We start from the raw sequence: 13,971 nt of genomic DNA, 5'->3' as shown, positions 1-13,971 counted from the left end.
GTTGCTTCCTCAGAATTTTTCTTTTGTTTTTGATAGAGCGCTTCAAGCCGAACAGAAATATAATTTTAGGTTACTTGTATCACATAGGAATTTGGAGAAACAAGAAATTAGTGTTTATTGAATATAATGCATTTAATTGCATAGTGGTACTGATGCTTTGCAATAGTTCAGCTAAGCTGAAAATGTTTTGTTGATGATTTTCTTTGTACTTAGTCTCGCTTAAATGTTCAACAGTAATCAGCCAGCATTGATGGATTCCAGTTGGCCTGATACTGTTTCTCCATTACCCCAATATCCCAGTAAAACCTTTTACCATGCTTGTCACTGACAGCACCAAGAATTGCAGGGAAGAAGTCTAAATGGGAATGCAGAAAATGAATCTTTATTTCATTGAACTGCTGCTACTAAGTTAACAAATTTCATGTTACAAGCCGGTGATAATAATTCTGATTCTGAAATGTTGCATTTAATGTTTTTTGTATGCTTGAAGCATGTTATTAACTAACCACACGTAGCTTGGTGCTCTGTAGTTGCCAAGAAAATTTTCAGCAACACCCTTGAATGCCTTCCATGCAATTTTCTCCAGTCCCACTTGAAGTTCTTCGAATTGCCTGTTATTAATGACCTGTTTGATTTGAGGACCAACAAAAATGCCTTCCTTAATCGTGGCATCAGTTATTCCAGGAAACATCTATCTCAAATGTCAAAATCATTGACGGAATTTTATAGCCTTTCTAAAACTTGTCCTACCATGCAGCTTCTACCCTGCCTAATCATGCCCTGGCATGCCTGGACAAGATAGAAAACTTATATTGTGGGCAACATTTTAATTGACTTGAATTATGCATTAAAATAAATATAGGCAATTTCAACAAAATAGTGTGTGATAAGAAATTTCATGGTGATTTTCATGATCAGCAGTACAAAATCTGTAAGATGCACTTAAAAGTATTCAGAAAGCAAAATCTTCGTTGTCCAGTGTACTGAGAAGAGGGCATATCTCTGACAGTGAGGATACTTAATGGATGGCGCCATCTTGAGGCATGTCCTTTTGAAGATGTCCTTGTACCCGTGGTGGAGTCAGCTGAGTCTACAACCCTCTGCAGCCTCTTGCCATCCTGTACATTGGAGCCTCCATACCAGGTGCTGATGCAACCAGTCAGAATACGCTCCATGGAGCCATCTGTAGAAATTTACTTTGGTGACAAACCAAATCTCCTCAAACTCCAGTGAAGCATAGTTGCTGGCATGCATTCTTTGTGATTGTATCAGTATGTTGAGCCAAGGATAGATCTTCTGAGATGTTGATGCCTTAAGAGTTTCAAGCTGCTCACCCTTTCTGTTGTTGACCGCTCAATAAGGACTAGTGTGTGTTCTCCCAACTTACCCTTCCTGATGTCCACGATCAATTCCTTGGGTCTTATTGACATTCAGTGCAAGGTTGTTGTTGCTACGCCACTTAACTAGATGTTCTATCTCAATCAAGTACGCCTCCCCATCCTCTCTGGGAAGGGGCTCTTAATAGGCATGTTGAGAGAATAGGTTATAGGTAAATAACTGAAGAGCAAGAAATAATGGAAATGTTCTGAGAGCTGGCCTAATGGTCTGAATGGGCTCCTCCTTTGACATGAAACATGAAAAGCAGGCTATTTCAGGTTGGGAGCTGATTCAATGTAATGCAAAGGCTTTAGGGGAAAGAATTTGGAGAGACGGTGACTAATGTGTGCAACTTGATTTATAAAGCTACTATAGAATGGTCATATCTTGTAGTTGGACTACTTGTAAATCTTGGAAGCAGTGTTATCAATTTGGAAATAAATATAGGAGCTTCTCAGTTATGGTTGACTGCCTTGCAGAAATGCGATTCAACCACAGAACCTTTATATAGAGGACTGCCTGTAGCACATTCTCATAAAATAATCGCTAAATACTAAACAAAAATAGTCATAGAATTCGAGTAACTTCACTCAAAGCAATGAACTGCAAAGAATGAAAATCTGGAAATAAACTGAAAAAGATGGAAATACTTAGCAGGGTAGTTTCTCTCTCTATTAAAGCTGCTTCTTGACCTTCTGAGAGTCTGCAATATTTTCTGTTTTTCTTTTCAGTAATATAATTGATTTTATATATTTTTTTTATTTGTGTGTGTATGTGTATATATGTATGTATATATGTATATGTATATGTATGTGTATGTATATATGTATGTGTATGTATATATGTGTGTGTGTGTATATGTGTATATATATATATATATAATTATTTTTTTAAAGAAAACTAATCCTTTTTTGGTTTAGCCCAAATGGTGCTCTGTAGAGGACTGATAAGTCACTTGCTTGTATTGAGATGAAAGTTGGGCATTAACTTTCCTGCCCGTGATGCTCAAATTAAAGTAGGGAAAAATGAATGAGTATTTGAACTTTCTGACTGTTAATGCAGTAGTATCCTGTGTGTAAACATTAATGCAGTTTGTTTTGTGCTAGGTACATCTCCATCAGAAGAGACGTGGACATGAGCAAAGGAAAGTGACTTTACCAGAACAGATGGCTGACTATGCCTGGAGGCAGAGCTCTGTACCCAGGCAGAAGATGAAATTGTTTGCTGTGCTCTGCATCGAAACTAGTCACTACGTGGCTTTTGTCAAATATGGCCCAGATGACTCGGCATGGTTATTTTTTGACAGCATGGCGGACCGAGACGGTACAGTGAAACTTTAATGATTTCTACCTCTTTTATCCCATTTAGTCTTTCACTCTGTTTGCTTTTGTTATGCTCAAAGCTGTGTATATTGTGAGCTACATAAACATGCAACATAAGTGGGCAATCTATCAGAAAGTGAGATGAGTTGAGGGCAACCTGCAAATGAATTTCCTTCTATTAATCCATCATCTGTTTGGTTGTGCTCTCTTAAATTTCATTAGCAAATAGCTACAGTGCAAAGGTGAGGGAATCACTAAAATCATTAACCATCCCAATGTAAAGTTTCTTGTATCTGCTTGAGTGACTTGATAGTGCAGAAATGAATTGAAAAATGCATCATATAACTGTAGGCAAGGGCCTGGCTTCACTAATAATTGTCACAAAGTTCAGACAGACTATATGCACTTGAAATCTTGCGCACTAAATGCTTTATCACAGCAGCTGAATCCAGGATTTTGGTATAAAGTGTCCTGAATAGGTTTTTGTTGTGTATAAATCCTGAGATGTACAAAAGCAACCTTAAGCATCACTTGAGTTACAGTTATGTGGTTCTTTATCGCTACATATTTTGTCTTTTCCAATATCAATTGCTGTTAAATTCCGACTCCATGAAGTCTCTCGGGTCCAGCATCTGGAATGTCATCAGATCAGGTTGAGCAACTCAGGTGAAGAATTCTCTCAGAGCAAACAAGGAATTTTTTTAATATAGTTTTATACTGACAGTTAATATAGTTTCAAAGTAAAGGTAGGAATGTACAGACACAATTAGGGTAGAAGTTGTAATATGCTAATCCTTTAAAATATAAACTGTACTTTAGCACAGAATTTTGAGCAGGTTGTGGACATGACATTAGTTATAGCTTTAAATTCCATTAAAGACTTAATAGCTAAATTGTTGATGGTCTTTTCTGATGATTATGCTGGAGAAGTTTGTAAAATATTACATCCCATGGTGGAACATTGATTCACTGATGGCTGTTTGTGTGTAGATTTTTATTTAGCTATGCATCTCTGTACTCAGAAAGTTTCTATTCATTACTAAACAGTAGAACATTTTGATAATTTTACACTTTACGACTACAAGGTCACATTCTATATCTTTAACACATATTAAAATGCTTATGACCATAAGTATTTGTTTGAATGGAAAACTTAAGAATACTCAAATATAATCCTTTTTCTGCTATTCTGAAAGAGTGTCAGAGAAAGCATATTTGTGCATAGCACCTCCAGATCCTCAAGATGTTATGGGGGTAATATGACATCCAGCCTGTTAATATGACATCCAGCCTGTACTTGAGGTCCTAAGTGTGCCCCGAAGATAAATCACTCCTAAATCTTTTCCATAGTGCTGGATGAAGACGAGCTATTCATTGGTCTTAGGGAACGCGTCATGTCTTCTGAAAATTCTTTGTGATATTTTATGTTGCAAGTGTACGTGGGTAGTTGGGAGTCCTGGTTTAACAGCTCATCCAAATGATAGTGCTTCCAGTGCAATAAGGAAAGGGTACTGCACTATTAGAGTGTCAGTCAATTTGGATTCAGACACTAGTCCTCTAATTGATTTGTAATTTCATTAATTTACTGACAAACATTAAAGGTATTATTAGGCAGGATTTTTTTTATTTGCTAGCTTCACGTACTACACAGTGGTGTTTCACACTTGTAGAATGGCGATAACCTGAAGTGCAAACAATACATCTACTTTTTAAAAATAAATTTAAGCAATTATTTTTTCAGAATTTCATTGATTCTGCATAGAACTGAACTGCAAGGCAGCCTTAAATGGTGCAACAACTTTAAATGGTCACATTTTGGGGTTTAAGACGTCCACTTTAAGACAGTGCTACTGAACGCATGTGACAGCTCATTGGTAGTTCAAAAGGCAAGAAATGCAACTAAAGACATTGTTAGTAACACCTTTTCTGAAGTAAATTGTGATAAATTATCGCTGCAAGCAATGAAGAGGCGAGCAAAGGCGAAGCAAATTTCAAGGATGAACTGTGCTGGTATGTTGTAGAATTGATGCAGGTGGAGTGAGCCACTCAGAGAGAAGTCAAGGCAGAGGATGCCTGATGCCATACAACTGGCCCGGGTGTGAAGTTGGATCAATCAGGGCACTGAGCTGATTTGGAGAAATTAAGAGCAGCGTCAGTCTGGGTGGCGAAATCTGGGCCCACAGCGAGTCACTGGGTGGCGGGTTCTAGGCCCGGAACCTTTCACTGCAGCATTGCCTGGGTCCGAGTGAAACATACACTCTGCTGTTTGTGCAGTTTCAATGATATACTGGCAAGGCAGGGCATCAGGAACAGGCGAGAGCTGATTTCGCTTGCTCTCCTGCAATGTTCACTCCTCTCCATGGCGCTGAGGCTATGAGCACTGTCCCCGGCTGCTGTGCTCTGTGCCCATTAATATGGTGGACTGATACTGAGGCTTGGGCCTACTCCAGGCTGCTCCAGGGTTCAGATCTAGCGAGTCATTTTGGTTCTGATTGTTGTTGCTCACTTTAATTGTTTGCATGATTTGTGTTTTTTTCCCTTCTTTCTCTGCGCATCGGGTGTCAGTCTTTATTTTAAACTGGGTTCTGTTGAACCACAAAGCTCAAGGTTGTATAATTTATACTGTACATTCTTTGATAATAAAGATGATTTATTGGCAAGGAAGTGTCATGAGTATAAAGTGAAATTGGGGCATATTTTCATATTTGAGTACCAAACATTTTTAAAGCATTAAATCTCATCTGTACAATAGTTGTTTACATGAAATGAATTTTACAAAACAGAAACAATAGCTACTAAGCTCTTGTTTGTATGTTTAATTTGATTTTCCTTTTTCTAGGTGGACAGAATGGCTACAACATCCCTCAGGTGATTCAGTGCCCTGAGATAGGAGAATACTTGAAAATGTCACCAGAAAAATTACATGGATTGGATCCTAAAAACATTCAAGGCTTTGCAAGAAGGCTGCTATGTGATGCCTATATGTGCATGTACCAGAGTCCAACCATGAGTTTGTACAAATAGTCTGCAAACATCTTAAGGTTTGGAAGCAACCAACTATTTTATCTCACTTAAAGAATATCCGCATTGCATAAAATGAAGTGGGAGCATGGCAATAACTTCTCTCTGTAGATTGTGTCTGCTGCTTCTTAAATGTCCACTGATTGAATATAACAGTAGGATTCATTTTAAAGTCAGTGCGTAAATAATTTTATTTCAATTAATTTTGAAAATGTGTATAAGTACTAAACTGTTAATGAATCCCACACCTTTATTGCTCTGTAAGATCAACCACTGGAAACTCTTTCATCACCCACACATCATTGGGAATAGTGTTAACAAATAGTGTTATGTAAATGCTGAACTTGCCTGTTGTCTCCTTTGGCATGTATTGCTCAGTGTCAGTCTTGTATTTCAGCAATTCAAGTTTTTTGCTGCCAGTCCCAATATGCTGACACAATTTTTGAGGAGCCTGATTCGTTTCACTGGATCCTTCTAATTTATTTCTTGGTGTTTCCTGTTGTATTATGATTTTTTTTTGCAATGAACAACATTATTGTAACTTCCTAGTAATGTCTAGAAAATTTGATAAAGCAGGAATTGTGCTTTGGTTTGCTTGAAAGTTGCTGATATTTTTGTAATTTGGAGCCTTGAAAGAAAAGAAGTTGTTGTGTGAAAATCAGGGCCCACATCAGCACTGACCCAAGTGTATATTTTTGGTATAATTTTATATTTTTGTCTGGATATTTGTATTTAAGGCTTAATCAGTGTGATCCTTAAATTGGATAATACAGTAAATTTCTGTGATAAGGCTAATCTGGATTTTTTGAAAAATATAATCATATTAATCTTTATTGTACAAAAAGCACTTTTGTTTTTATGTACAATTACCTTATGTCAGTATCATCTGAAGGAGAAATTGATAGAACAAATGCTAAGGAAAAATAAGATTGACTGGGCCTGAATAATCTTTTTTGCACCTAATTAAAGATTTACATTTGCATAAGGACTTGTCCACAGGATAATTGCTGATATGTGAATTTAGAAAAGCAAAGTAAATGAGGCATCATTATTTAAATATGTATATTAGAATGATCATTGTGCTGTGATACATTAACTTTGAAAATCAATTTGTATTCAGTCATAACTGTAATTGGAAGTTATATGTATGGAATCATTATTCTAAAAGGCTTTCAGCTTGACTGAATTATGTTTAATTAGTATTTTTATCAGCATACTTTTGTATTGATATAGTACTTGAAAAGAAATAACTGGAATTGACAAAGTACAATCTTGGATTAGTGTAATAATTTTTTTACAATGGAATACAAGTACCAGCCGGTAATTGGTGTTTAGTCATGTTTGGTTTATCTACTAAAGGTACTGCAGAAACATTGGGAAAGAAAAAAAACATTGTTTCTTGTCCAAAGAGAATGGGCACTGGAAATTTCTTTGGGGATTCTGTGTTTTCCTAACCATGATTTTGCACTCTTTGATTGTTTTGCTGATCCAGATCTGCATGTTGTGTGTTAAGCATTTTAGAACATGATGCAGGGATCCATGGAGAAGGGAGCACACAAGTTTGAGCTATTGCAGCAAGAGCTATTAAGCATGTTTAAAATTACAATCTTTTCAATGGACTTCTAAAAATGTTTGATGGTGTGTTCATCATTGATAAGGGTCACCATTTATTGTCAGAACTCATTTTCTCTTGAGCTAAGCGGCTGGGTGAGAATGGCCAAACTGAACGATGATTTTTACAACAATCTGGTTTCATGGGCACTCTGAAACTAATTCGCTGAATTCAGACTTATCAACTACAATTTTGACCTTTGAACTCTGGATCAGTGGCCCAGTCCTCTGGAAACTAATCTAGTATTTTAACTATCGTACTCCTGTATAGCTACTTGTTTCAAAATGTAAAGCTATTGTTAAATTACTTAGTCATACAGTTGGCAAAACTGTTTTGATTTAGTTTCTTTGTGAAAGTTCCTTTTCATTTCCCGTATTTCTTTCTCTCATCCAAATTCCAGCACAAGCAGGCTGGCTGTTCATTCAGGCCTACTGACATCTGAGTTCTAACTGCTTAACACAGCAAATCCTTTTGGTGTACAAATGTTTTGTTATTGAATCTCTGACACATCTGCACGCTGTCCTGTGGCCAGAGTGAGAATTATTTCTGGAACTTTGAGTAGTTTCCTGTTAATGTCTCTGTCACTGTGTGCTGCACAGTATACTGCACAGTATACTGAAGGATATACTGAAGTAACAGTATACTGTTACTTTCAAGTCATGTTCGGCCAAAGCTCTCAAAAGTAAAACTCCTTTTCTCAGTTCAGGACATAAAAAAAATAAGCGATACTTGGAGATTTTGATGAAACTGGATGCACAATCTGCATTCTGACAACTTGTGACAAATTAACAGGAGCTTTTTAAAAAAAACACTCGCACTGCAGGAAGTGCAAAGGCATCACGTATCTAGAGTCCTTCCTTGAATCTTGACACTTTTGCACCTGTCATTTGATACTCCGGCAGTTCCTACCTGCACTATTAATTTATATCAACTCGCTTAAAGATGATCCCAGTTTGAATAAAAGTCCCTTATTATTAGACTAATAACATGTTATTTTTTCAAGTTCTTGAAAATTTTGTTGTATGGTAATTTAATGTATTGTCCTTTTAAATTAGTTTACATGATGTGTGTGTTTCTGTGAAGCTCAGCATTAGTTCTACTTCCCTAGTTGCTCCTTGTCAAGGTGACAGTGACAATCAGCCCTTATGAAGAGCTAAATATAAGTGATAAAAATTCTCCCTCAGTGATGTGCGCAAAGCAGTTTCAGTTATATGTCCAAGACAAATGTATATTTCCATATCTAAAGAGAAATGGCAAATGCCCATAGACTCGTAGAGACAACTAGGTGGTGGCAGACCCATGCAGTTGCCACCTTGACCTTATGAGTGGTGGAAGTAATAGTTTAGGAAGCAATTTGCAGGAAAGTAATCTGTAGATGATCGATATTGCAGACATTGTAAGTTGGAAATATTGATCAATGGCAGTGATGTCTAAAATACTCATAGTTGTTGAAGCTGCATTTATTTATTGCTTTGGTGGAAGAAAGGCTTTGAGGGAGTTTCTTGTTACAGGATATACAACTTCTCATCTACCCTTGTACAGAAGTATTTAATAGGCTGGTACAGATGAGTTAGTCAATGTTGACTCTCGTTTTAGTCCCTAACGACTGTTGGTGATGGATGTTTCCAGTGATGGTAATGTTGTTGATTGCAAAGTAGATGCATTTAGGTTCAATTGTTGATTTTGCTCATTGAATCCACTTCAGTTTAGCGTTGCTGGCCACTTGAAAAATCTAACCCTGAATATGTTGTAGGTTTTGCTACATGTACGCACTAACTATATAAAGCATCTTCAGAGTTGTGAACGAATTTGAACTTTGTTCAGACACCATTAGCGTTCCTGGCTTTCGGATAGAACAAAGGTCTTTGATGGAGCAGGAGATTATGGGCTAGGACACTGCCCTGAGGAGGTGCTGAGGCCAAGATTGGCCTATTTGAGCTGGTGGACCTGCTGTGAATTTATCCCATATAATGCAATGATAGGGTAACATCATGGGTTATATGTTAAGAAATTGTAGAGAGGAGTCCATTCTGTGCTCTTACTATTTCCCATGCATCCTGCGAGGTACAAACCAATTGAGGTGATAGACGATGTAAACAGCAGTTTGGTCCAGTGCCATGCAGCTTCTTGGGGTTTGGTTACAGTACTGAGAATGCTACCACTGCATCTATTGGAACACTCCTGCCAGTGTGCCCCTGAATCATAATGAAGGGGGTCTGTGAGTTGCTGGATCTGGGTGTTTCATGACCATTTTGGTCATACCCTCAGGTTTTAAGCTTGGTGTGCTTTGCAATAGCAGTTTGATGCAATTGAATGCTTACTGGGAATTTTTGAGTGTGGCTGAAGATGCACATAGGCTGGCCTGTATAAAGGCAACTGATTCCACCAGGATGGTGTGTGTTAGCAACTCTAGTTTTAAGGCAGTTTGATGATTTCATGGAAGACTCCACTGAGATGTTTTTCCAGATTTATTTAATTAACAAATTCAATTTTCCTGATGGTGCAGTGAGATTCAAGCTTACACAGTAAAACGTTAATCTATTACCTGTTCAGTAAGTATCTTATTCGCTGATGTTTACCCTAGAGTGTCCTTTGCTAGTTATGTAAGATAGACTACTTCAGTCTGGATGTGTGCCCATAACACACAGCTGCTATTTCAAAGGCAGCTGTAAGCGGATGGACGGAGAATAAAGCTCTCTTGATGTTGTAAGGAGTAGTTTGTGGGGCAATTGAGACAAATTTAAGAGAACCTTGCATAAATTGATGCCTGTTAGTGAGAGTGGATGACGAACAGGTAAAATGATCAATTCCTTTAATAAGTTCCTTCATGTAAGATGCAAATTTATATACACAAACTGCAAAAGTAATGAAAATGGTTGTTTTCTTGGTGGTGGTGTAATTTATTTTTCCAGTGGCATAGAACTGACAGTAAAATTCACACTTGGTATCAGTCATACTCGGCCGAAGGTCTGCAAGAACCCTTGGAGGGGCTTCCTTGTATCACTTGGCCATGACATCTTGTGACATTTAATTGCAGTGCGGTGCCAATCTACCTATAAATTATGTTCTCATGGGCACTTTATAAATTGATAGGGTTTCCGTGTACAGTACATGAAACCTTTTCCAGTTAGTCAGTATTAAATGAGGTGTTGCTGACTTGAAATTGATTTTGTAACTTCCAAACTCAAATTGGTAACACGGTATTGTTGGCCTCAGATTCCACTGGTCTTGTAATTCTGATTAGGAGATGAGGTTCAGGTTGCTGACAAAGCAGGACTGCTGTACTATTGGAAGATGTCACGCACCTTTTGTGAGGTGAAATTGTATTTTGTTTCATTATCTCTTTAACCATTTGGCTATATTTATACACATTCTAAAATTTACATTTGTGTTGTAAGTTGTTTGCGTAAACTATGATAAAATTATGTTGATGCAGATAGCATGCATTGCCAATTTGAGTGCACATAGGATATGTATCAAATGCACAAATACAGAACATGGTGTTATTATTCAATATTGATCCATCAGTTATTTTCTTTTCTAAAGTCCACCCTTTGTTTTCAGTTGGTGCACTGCTCAAACGTTATGACTGCTGGCCTGGTTTAAGTTTATTTTCCATGAAGATTAGTATTTGAGCATGCCTTTTTGTTCTTGAATCACCTGGAGTTTTCCACCGTCTCTATGCCTCAAGTTAATAAACCTTAAATTTAGCTTGAGTTGGAGTTATAAAAGATAGAAACAGGCACTATGGCCCTCGTGTCCATGCTGACATATGTTGTAAACTAGTCCAATGCGCATTACCTGTACTGAACTTTCAGCACTGTCCACGCAGTATACCATTAATAAATTGAGGCCTACTTTGGAATTTCCTATCCCTTCCACCAAGAAGCCAGGTATTAGTGTAGCAAGATGTCTTCTATTTAATCTGAGCTACTGAATTTGACTTGATTTGTTTTGAATTGTTTTGGATACATGAGTTTCAATGAGACAATTTTGCAGGGCAAACTGGCTATTGGTAAATATTTATGGACAAAACAGAATAAACATCAGAGTGTGCAAAAATCTGGAATGGGGGCAGATTTTATAGTGGGCAATCTAAATTTTGATGCTTAGCATTTTTCAACCAAAGTTTAACAACCAAACTTTAAGAAGTCTCTGTTTTGTATATTATTGTCAGATAGATTGTGAAGTCCGTTTAGAGCAAATGAGGGTTTCATTTACTTAGATGCTTCTGTACTGTGCTCAGATTAAAAATTAAAATATTGAATTGCAGAGAAATGGAGTGTGTGTTTTTGGAAGTGTTCTTTTTTTTACTTGCATTGAATATGATGCATTTGATTTGCAGTCACCTACCTTGAATCTATAATTATTATTTTTTTTAAATTTGGAGAGACAAGCACTCCACCCAGCAACTCCTGATTTAACCCGAGCGTAATCATGGGACAATTTCCATTGACCAATTAGCCTACTAACTGATACACCTTTGGACTGTGGGAGAAAACTCACACATTCCACAGGGAGGATGTACAGACTCCTTACAGATGGCATCAGAATTGAACTTCAAACTCCGAAGCTCTGAGATGTAATAATGTCGCGCTAATATGCAAGTTCAATATATTTCAAATCAAAGGAATGAACTTTGCAAATTCTACAGCTGCTTCTAAAACATTGTTTGTCATTGTAATGGAACTATAGAAGTAGGTCTTAGAGAGAATAGATGCCCTTAGGAAACTGCACCCTGAAGGAATGGATCTATCAGATTTTGTAATCATTTAATTGTGGTTGTTTGGCCTATAGCTCCATCTTCAGGGTTTTAGCTGAATTGCACTGTCTTCATTTTAAGAATTGGATTTTGCCACAATTTTAAACATTTTATCAGAATCAGATGTTTGGAGGTACAAAGTCTACTGATCAGTAAGTTTAAAAACAAATTCTAGAAATACATCAGAGTAGATAGCATCTGTGAAAAGGAAAACACTGGTCATGTTTTAGGCCAAAAGCACTTAAGACCATAAAACCATAACATAGGAGCAGAAGTAGGCCATTCAGCCCATCAATTGTGGGCTGATCCAATTCTTCCAGTCATCCCCACTCCCCTGCCTTCTCCCCATACCCTTTAATGCCCTGACTAATCAAGAACTTGTCTATTTCTGCCTTAAATGCACCGAATGACCTAGCCTCCACAGCCGCTCGTGGCAACAAATTCCACAGATATTTACTTCTGACTAAAGTAACTTCTCTGCATCTCTGTTTTAAATGGACGTCCTTCAATTCTGAAGTTGTGCCTTCTTGTCTTAGACACCCCTGCCATGGGAAATAACTTTACCATCTCTAATCTGTTCCGGCCTTTTAACAATTGGAATGTTTCTATGAGATCCCCCCCACACTTTATCAGGATTGGGAGAGAGTGACAAATTAGTTAATGTTGTGGAGAAGGTGGGTGAGACTGTGGTAACTGTTTCGCTTCCTACAGATGCTGCCTGACTTAAGTTCGCAGCATTTTCTGTTTTTTACTGCTAGAAATATGACTTCTCATTTGGGCTCAATAAATTATTTGTTCATAAATGTATAATTGTCAAATAGCTTATGGCAAGTTATTACTTTTAATACATTGAAAATAATATGCTGGTGAAAATCTTCATCAAATGCAAATCTTAACCCTTCGCTGTTTGACATCAGGTGATTCCCTAATGATGATATCAAGATTGTTTAATGTCGTTTCCTGTACACAGGTGTAAAGGAGGGCAAAACAATTGTTACTCTGGATCTGATGCATCACAAAAAAGAACACAATAATGCTAATGAAAAAAAACAATAAATAATAAGACAATTTCTATACCTAGACTATACTGTATGTCCATTAAGTGAGGGAGGGGAGTGTCTGTTCATAAGGTGACTGACAGGAAATGAAGTAGTGGGTTGGGGTGTGGAGGGGTGGCTTAGTAAGTGGAGGTGTTGATCAGCTTTACTACTTGGGGAAAGTAATTGTTTTTGAGTCTCGTTGTTCTGCTGTGGATGTCACATAGCTTCCTCTCTGATGGGAATGGGATCATTCATGACGTTACTGGCCCTTTTCCGGCACCTTTCTGTTTTTATGTCCTTGGTGGGTGGGCTGGTGCTGGAGATGAGTTGGCCAGTTTAGACCAATCATGGTAGAGCCTTCCTGTCTGCCACAGTGCAGTTTGTTTACCGAGCTGGGGTGCAGCTTGTCAGAATGCTCTCTACTGCACATCTGTAGAATGACATGATTATGGATGTGCATAGTCCAGCTTTCTTCAGCCTCCTCAGAACGTAGAGGCATGGGGTCAGCTTTCCTGATTGTGAAAATGTGTTGTGGGATCATGCGAGGTTGTGCGGGATGTAAACTCCTAGGAGTTTGAAACTGCTCACGGTTTATGCCCTGTGCCACCGATGTAAGGGGATGTTGGTGGCGTGAGTGATACGGGTCCTCGTGAAGTCAATACTCCCCTCCTTTGTATTGTTGACATTGAGGAAGATGCTATGCTGGCACCAGCCCTCAAGATCTTTCACTTCCTTTCTGTAGGTGTCTCATCATTGTTGGTGATGATTCACACCACTGTCATGTCATCAGTGAACTTGACTATGTGATTACTGTTGAGCATACCATCAAATCATATC

The 13,971-nt window shown here is 37.9% G+C and overlaps 1 protein-coding gene across 3 annotated transcripts in view; it reads left to right on the top strand.

Moving 5' to 3' along the window:
- The window catches only part of cylda (cylindromatosis (turban tumor syndrome), a), an 83,161-nt gene extending 71,366 nt beyond the window's left edge, over positions 1-11,795 (top strand). For all 3 annotated transcript variants that reach the window (XM_063066886.1, XM_063066888.1, XM_063066885.1), the window contains 2 exons: positions 2,484-2,700; positions 5,539-11,795. In XM_063066886.1, coding sequence (XP_062922956.1) covers positions 2,484-2,700; positions 5,539-5,723 — 402 coding nt within the window. In that variant the 3' untranslated portion in view covers positions 5,724-11,795. The remainder of the gene's footprint in view (positions 1-2,483; positions 2,701-5,538) is intronic.
- The last annotated feature ends 2,176 nt before the right edge of the window (positions 11,796-13,971 follow it).

The sequence above is a fragment of the Mobula hypostoma genome, chromosome 14, assembly GCF_963921235.1.
Source record: "Mobula hypostoma chromosome 14, sMobHyp1.1, whole genome shotgun sequence".
Taxonomy (NCBI): domain Eukaryota; kingdom Metazoa; phylum Chordata; class Chondrichthyes; order Myliobatiformes; family Myliobatidae; genus Mobula; species Mobula hypostoma.
Note: the sequence above shows the minus strand (reverse complement) of the source record. Positions and strands in the feature narration are given on the sequence as shown.